The 6,838-nt window shown below is 51.4% G+C and overlaps 1 protein-coding gene across 1 annotated transcript; it reads right to left on the minus strand.

Annotated features, from left to right (window-relative positions):
* Nucleotides 1-1,350: 1,350 nt before the first annotated feature.
* On the minus strand, nucleotides 1,351-5,987 carry Tex51 (testis expressed 51). The gene is made up of 9 exons (XM_037197045.1): nucleotides 5,749-5,987; nucleotides 5,584-5,658; nucleotides 3,984-4,073; nucleotides 3,730-3,747; nucleotides 3,562-3,645; nucleotides 2,083-2,158; nucleotides 1,957-1,996; nucleotides 1,752-1,813; nucleotides 1,351-1,628 (listed from the first exon to the last, which is right to left on the minus strand). The coding sequence occupies exons 1-9, from the start codon at nucleotides 5,945-5,947 to the stop codon at nucleotides 1,481-1,483; spliced, it is 792 nt and encodes a 263-aa protein (XP_037052940.1). The 5' UTR covers nucleotides 5,948-5,987; the 3' UTR covers nucleotides 1,351-1,480.
* Between the last annotated feature and the right edge of the window lie 851 nt (nucleotides 5,988-6,838).

A 6,838-nucleotide genomic window follows, 5' to 3' on the forward strand; every position in this document is an offset into this window, starting at 1 on the left:
GCCTCAAGTCCTGCTTCCGGTGACCTAGTTCCTCCAATGACACTCCACCACCTCTTAAACATTCTACGACCTTCCCAGACAGTGCTACCGGCTGGGAACCGCATGGACCTGTGAGGGATTCTGCACACTGAAACCGCAGCAGCAGGGCACTGCATCATTCAGCATGTTAGCCAATGCTAGCACGCATGTGGGCAATACAAGTCCCCTAAGCTTATCTTACTTGGTGACACTGCACCCACCTTAGACTGGGTTACCCTTTGTGTGGTGCACATAGTGATGAGATAGCCCATGATGCATTTCTCACCACCCGTTTCCTTCATTACACCACACTGACTGTATTTGCATATAAGCCATGGTCATTTGAATGTCCTTAGTTCCTTTGGAGTTGGGAACCAGAGTCTAAGTGCTTCCGTTCTGCTTCTCACTTTCATGGTGCCTGTTTCTGGTAGTCTAGAGAGGACACAGTGCGAGAACTGGGAAGGTTGTGCTAACCGAGAGGGTGTTAGATAACACCGTGGAAAGACACTGGTTTCTGTTCAGCTGCTACAGGAAGCCCCATAGTCCAGACCAAAGCAGATTGGAGTGACTTGTGCCAGGTACCACATTAACATAATTCAGTTTTGAGTTCATTTTCATACTTTTCAAAAACACACAAGGCATTCAAGGCCAACAATAGAAATAGGTGCCAGATCGAGCTGAGACGACATGCGTCTTGGATTTCCATTGCTGTGATAATACACCATAATTACCAAAAGCAGCTTGGGAAGGAGAGGGTCCATTTTATCTTGCACTTCCACATCTTAGTCCATCACTGAAGGAAGCAGGGCAGGAACTCACGGCAAGGACCTGGAGGCAGGAACTGAAGCGGAAGTCATGGAAAAACACGGCTTACCGGCTCGTTCCTCATGGATTTCTCTGCTGGTTTCTTTCAGCACCCGGGACCACCAGCTCAGGGGTGGTAGTGTCCACAGTGAGCTGTGGTCTCCCACATCACCAGTCAAGAAAAAGTACCACAGGCTGCCCCACAGGCCAGTCTGGATGGGGCATTTTCTCAGTTGAGGTTTCTTCTTCTAAAAGGATTCTAGCTTGTTGTAAGTTGACATAAAAACTAGTCAGCACAACACAATTTTAAAAAGTCCCCCTGCCTCCACCTACACAAAGAAAGTCACTTGCAGGCCTAGGGCTGCCGCTGTTGACAGAGTGTTCCTGGGTGATTTAAATGCAGTCAAGTTGTCAACAGAGATTAACTACCAAACCGACTAACACCCAATCTCCAGGAAAAAAAACCAGGAAGAAATGTTTTTAATGAAAACTATTTTATAAGAGGATATGTGTTTGGAGGGAGGAGAGAGAGAGAGAGAGACAGAGACAGAGACAGAGACAGAGAGACAGAGACAGAGACAGAGACAGACAGAGACAGACAGAGACATAGAGACAGAGAAACAGAGAGGCTTGTCTGCAAAACTGCAGAACATCGGGCTCAGAACTCTCCTGGCCCCGGGGAGGAGTGTGTTGTGTGAGGGATGGTCACCAGAGCCAGAGATGAATTAGTTGTCAGATACCATGTGTTCTCATTCATGTTCTGAGAGCTGCTAACTTCCCGAGGGAGGTAACTGTCTGCCTCTTCCCTGCAAAGAAGAAAGAAATGGGACTTTCCAACGAAATCCCAGGCCCTCTGACTTGCTACTGGGAGTCCCACTGACCAAAGTCACCCCGGGCCGGGGCCCGGGCCAGGACAAAGGTATTATTACCCTGCTGGCTTGTTCAGGTCAGTGCTCAGGGCAGAGGCGGGAGGTGGCTCTTCAGGGGCACTCTGGTGAGAACAAGAGGCTTGAGGAACTTTGCTTATCTGTGTCCTGGACCCCAGCTTCCAATATCTGCATACGCCAGACCCAGCAGGCAAGAGCTGAGCCTCCAGGCCTTACTAGTCCCAGACAGGGGAGTGTTTCCTAGTACCTCAACAGCCTTCTTCTTTTGGAGCCAGAAAAAGTAACCACTGGGCAAGAAAAAGGGCGAGAGACAGGTCAGTGAAAGAGTGGGGGTGTGTCCTCGGGGGCAATGAAGCTAAGAGGAGCCACTCACCCAATGCCAGCCACAGCCAGGAACATCAGGATGCTGATAAGGATCACAACCCACTTGTAGGACCGGGTGACACTGACTGGGGTGGGAAAGGAGGAGCCAGGTGTTCGGAGGCTGAGGTGAGGCACTTGAGGTTATAAAAGGGTGTGTCCCGGACAGATTTGCCCTTCAACAGAGTGCTTTCTGTCTCTGGGGCCCGCTGAGACTGCAGGACTAGGAAGCAGCAGGTAAAGGGTGCTGCAGCTGAGAGATGTGAGGGAGGCCTGAGGAGGGGTCGGGGTGGGGGCTTGAGGTGGAGTCAGTGAGTGCTTGCCTGGGGAGCACAAGGACCTGAGTGCCACCCCTGGCGGGGAGGAGGTGTCAGGCAGATTCCTGAATCTCACTGGCCAGCTGGCCTCGTGTATTTGGTGAATTTTAGACTAATGAGAAACTATGTCTCAAAAAGAAGATGGGGAATTAGGGAGGTGGTTCCCAGGCAAAATGCTCGTCACTCAAGCCCAAAGGCTGGAGCTGAGGTACCCAGCATCTAGGTCAAAGTCAGATGCGGTAATATCTCTCTCTCTCTCTCTCTCTCTCTCTCTCTCTCCCTCTCTCTCTCTCTCTCTCTCTCTCTCTCTGTAATCTCTTCATTCCTGTGGGGGGAGATGGATGGGAAGAGGATCCCCAAAACTGTGGGACATCAGGCTTGAATTAGCAGTGGTGAACAAGAGAGCTTGTGTTTCTAAGAAGGTGGCAAGCAAGGACAGATGCTGGAGGCTGATCTCTGATTGCCGTACTCACACTGTGATGCACATATCTCTACACAGACACACCTGCACTCACAGATGCAGACACAGAGGGGGGGGAGAGAGAGGGGGAGAGGGAGAGAGAGGAAGAGAGGGAGAAAAAGGAAGAGAGAGGGGAAAGAGAGAGAGGAAGAGAGAGAGGGAGAGAGAGAGAGAGAGGAAGAGAGAGAGGGAGAGAGAGAGAGGGAGAGGGAGAGGGAGAGGGAGAGGGAGAGAGAGAGAGAGAGAGAGAGAGAGAGAGAGAGAGAGAGAGAGAGAGAGAGAGAGAGAGAGACTGGTGGACGCTGGTGTGAAGTATAGCGACACACTGAAGAGTCATTCCCCCAGGCTTAGCTGAGGCACAGGGAGGAAGGTCGGAGGAGGAGGCTCCTGGCTTAGGGTTGTGGGGTCTCAGTGAGGACAGTTACTGAGAAGGACACTGAAGGCAGAGCCAGTGGTAGATGGGATGGGAGTGTTCCAGGTGTGCTGAATCTGACGACCCAGAAGCAGTGGCTCTCAGCCTCTAAAGCCAGGCAAAAGGACATTAAAAACATCCTCAAAGATTCTCTTGTCCTTCACTCAACAGGAAAGGAAAATCCAGAAACATTCTAGCTAGGATAGAAAATAACAGACAGAGATGGGAAACCCAGGGGTGGAGGGTTTGGGAAAGGGAGGACGGATGGAGTGTAGTCCAGTGAGTGGGGCAAAGGCCACTGACCTACGCAGAAGGTGGGGTCATTGCAGGACAGGAAGTGCGTCTGGCAGTCAGCACACACAGCGATTTCCACTGGGGACAGGAGGTCTGTGGGAGTGAGCGATGCACAGGGGCCTCAGACATGGCAGGACCTCTCGTCCCTTCCTCCAGCTCAGCCCTGGGCATACTCACCGCAGGAGTCATTGCACGCTGTCCAGGAAAGTGAGATGGTGGAGAAACTGAGGCACTAGAGAGGCAAACAGAGCTGGGAGTGGTGGGGAGTGGGAGCAGGACATGGGACTAGGAGACTCCTGGAAGGAGCCTAACCTGTGGGCAGGACAGAGCTCCTGGGGAGATCTTAGGAGGGACTGCTCTTTGGGTTCTACAGTCCGTGGTCCAGGGGTGATGGGTGTGTGGGGGGTGATAGGGACAGCCCCATCTCCTACCCCTCTGCTTTAGCTCCTGGGACCTCTCTTTCAGCTTCTCAGACAGAAGATCCTTCTGAACATTGATCTCTTCCAGAAGTGCCGACTTATCTGGGTGTAGCAGAAAGGAACGAAACTCACTGACATGAAATTAGTCTTTGGTGCGCAGGTGCACATATGCGTACGGGTACGCATGCGTGTGAGTGTGGATGCTGGCTGGCACCCTGGAGTGTTTCTCTTCAGGAACCACCCACCTTATTTTTGAGACAGGGTCTCTTACTGGCCTGGAACTCTATTCTGCCTGTCAAATGAGCCCAAGAGATCCTCCTGCCTCTGCCTCCTCAGCACTGGGCTGACAGGCACAACCACTGTACATTTTTTTAAAAATGTGGGTTCTGGGAATTGAATTCAGGTCTTTGTGCTTAAAGGCAAATCTTTTAATGATTGAGCCTTCTCTCTGCTTTTATTTTAAAAAAATGTGTGAGTGTATGTGTGTGTGAGTGTATGTGTGTGTGAGTGTATGTGTGTGTGAGTGTATGTGTGTGTGAGTGTATGTGTGTGAGTGTATGTGTGTGAATGTATGTGTGTGAGTGTATGTGTGTGTGAGTGTATGTGTGTGTGAGTGTGTGAGTGTATGTGTGTGAGTGTATGTGTGTGTGAGTGTATGTGTGTGTGAGTGTGTGAGTGTATGTGTGTGAGTGTGTGAGTGTGTGTGTGATGTGTATTGTTGTGTGTGAATGTATGTGTGTGAGTGTATGTGTGTGTGAGTGTATGTGTGTGTGAGTGTGTGTGTGAGTGTATGTGTGTGAGTGTATGTGTGTGAGTGTATGTGTGTGTGAGTGTATGTGTGTGTGTATATGTGTGTGAGTGTATGTGTGTGTGAGTGTATGTGTGTGAGTGTATGTGTGTGAGTGTATGTATGTATGTGTGTGTGAGTGTATGTATGTATGTGTGTGCGCGTGCGTGCGTGCATGCATGCGTGTGCGTGTGTGTGTGTGTGTGTGTGTGTGTGTGTGTGTAGAGATGAGAGAGGCATATGTGTATATATCTGCCTGTGTGTTCCTCTGAGTGCAGGTGTGCACGTCACAGCATGCGTGTGGATGCCAGAGGACACCTTGGATGACAGTCCTCACTGGTGTCTTGTTTCCTGAGGCAGGGTTTCTCATGGTTTGCTGCTGTGTATATGCAGCTAGCTGACCCAGGAGCTTCTGTCTCTACCTCCTGTCTCCCTTTAGGAGCACCAGGATTACAGACAGGTACTACCACACCCAGCTTTCCCAGGCTGGGGTCTGGGGATCCGAACTCAGACCCTCGTGCTTGTGGGTTAGCGATGTATCTCCTGAACCTTCTTCCCAGTCTCCCTTGACCCTCGGACTCGGTCTCATGCATCCCAGACTTAGCACCATGCAGCAAGATGGTCTTGAATTTATGGTCCTCTTGTCTTCACCTCCTAAGTGCTAGAATTATAGGGCTGGACCACCATAGAATGCACAGTGACACAATGTGCTCTTCAAGAAGGCTTCCTTGCCCACTACCACGACAGCCTCCTGGGAATGCTGTTTAGGTCAGGTCTTGGCAACCCAACTCAATCCCTGGGGTCCTGGACATTTGTTCTCCTTACCATCCCTCAGCTTCTTAATGGCTTGGTCTACATGGGTGAAGAAAGTAGCTGTTTCCTCTTCCAAATGGTCTTGAGCTGGGAATGGGATGTGGGACAGAGAGATGTTGGGAACCGGATCGGGTCAGGAGAAAGGGGTGCTCCCCTCCCTGCCCAGCTGTGCCTCACCAAGATACCAGGGCATGAACAAGGCGTTGTCCTCCAGGAAAAAGGAGTGTAGACTTTGGGAGAGTTCTGTGGGTGGCCCTGGGCTGCCCCAGAGCACCTGCAGGTCGTAGTCCAGCAGGGTGGGCAGCTCTGGCCAGCATCGGAGGCAGCTCTTCCCACTGGTCACTGGCAGCAGGCACATCAGCAAGACGCGAAGCATCTTCTGGAGCCTTTCCCATGTATTCACGGTCCCGTGTGGAACACGGTTGTCCTGGGAACGGTAGAACAAAGGGAAATTCCACGGCCACAGCAAGGGTCGTTTGAAGTGAACCCGGGCTGAGGCATCACAGCCAGCAGGGAGGGAGAACAGAGACTGAGGAAAGTAATATCACCATCAACATATGAAAGAAGCCAGTTGGCCGTGAATGGTCTGAGCTTCCGGGTTGTGGGGCGGGACTTGGGGATGTATTGTCTATTTGGGTAAAAACTTGAGGGGAGTTATTATGGCATTGACATACAGACAGGCAGACAAATGGCAGTATGGCCCGTCTCAGCCCAGGAGGTGGGGTGTCTTAGAGGAAGGGGGAAGGTTTCACAGCATAACGGGAGGGATTTCTGGGGTACAAATGTATGACTATGGGAATACAAGGGAGGTGAAGAGGAGGGTCACAGGTAGGTGAGGTACGGTCACCACAGGGGTAGGATGTGTGGCCTCCGGTGTCCCCCACCCCTGCACTGGTATTCTGGAGTCCGGCAACCTGATCTGGAAACTTCCTTGGGCAAGTGAGAACGGCTCCTATCATTCTGGGATCTGGACACTAGAAGAATCTGTTTATACGCTCATGGGCAGGCTCTCAGTAGCGGGCTTGCCAAATGCTCTACCTCAACGGTAAGGAGAGGCATCGCCTGATCAGCCTGTCGCCTCAAATATACCAGGGAGAGAAAGACGGAAAACGCTTCCTCATCAGAGCTACATGTAACACGCTTGAGAAAACCTCACGCCATGGAAACGAGAGAGTGCTGTAGAAATGACCTAAAAGGCAACAAGCGCCACAGCCCAGTGCTTTTTGATGGCACGCCTTCTACCCGGCTCACTAGCTCACTCACATCA

This window comes from Peromyscus leucopus, chromosome 19 (assembly GCF_004664715.2).
Source record: "Peromyscus leucopus breed LL Stock chromosome 19, UCI_PerLeu_2.1, whole genome shotgun sequence".
In the NCBI taxonomy this organism is placed as follows: domain Eukaryota; kingdom Metazoa; phylum Chordata; class Mammalia; order Rodentia; family Cricetidae; genus Peromyscus; species Peromyscus leucopus.

Coding starts and splice junctions, on each gene's coding strand:
- Tex51 (XM_037197045.1), bottom strand. CDS start 5,947: ATGCTTCGCGTCTTGCTGATGTGCCTGCTGCCAGTGACCAGTGGGAAG. Junction 5,659..5,748: donor GTTCATGCCCTGGTATCTTG/GTGAGGCACAGC, acceptor TCCCATTCCCAG/CTCAAGACCATTTGGAAGAG. Junction 1,814..1,956: donor AAAAGAAGAAGGCTGTTGAG/GTACTAGGAAAC, acceptor TGTTCTCACCAG/AGTGCCCCTGAAGAGCCACC.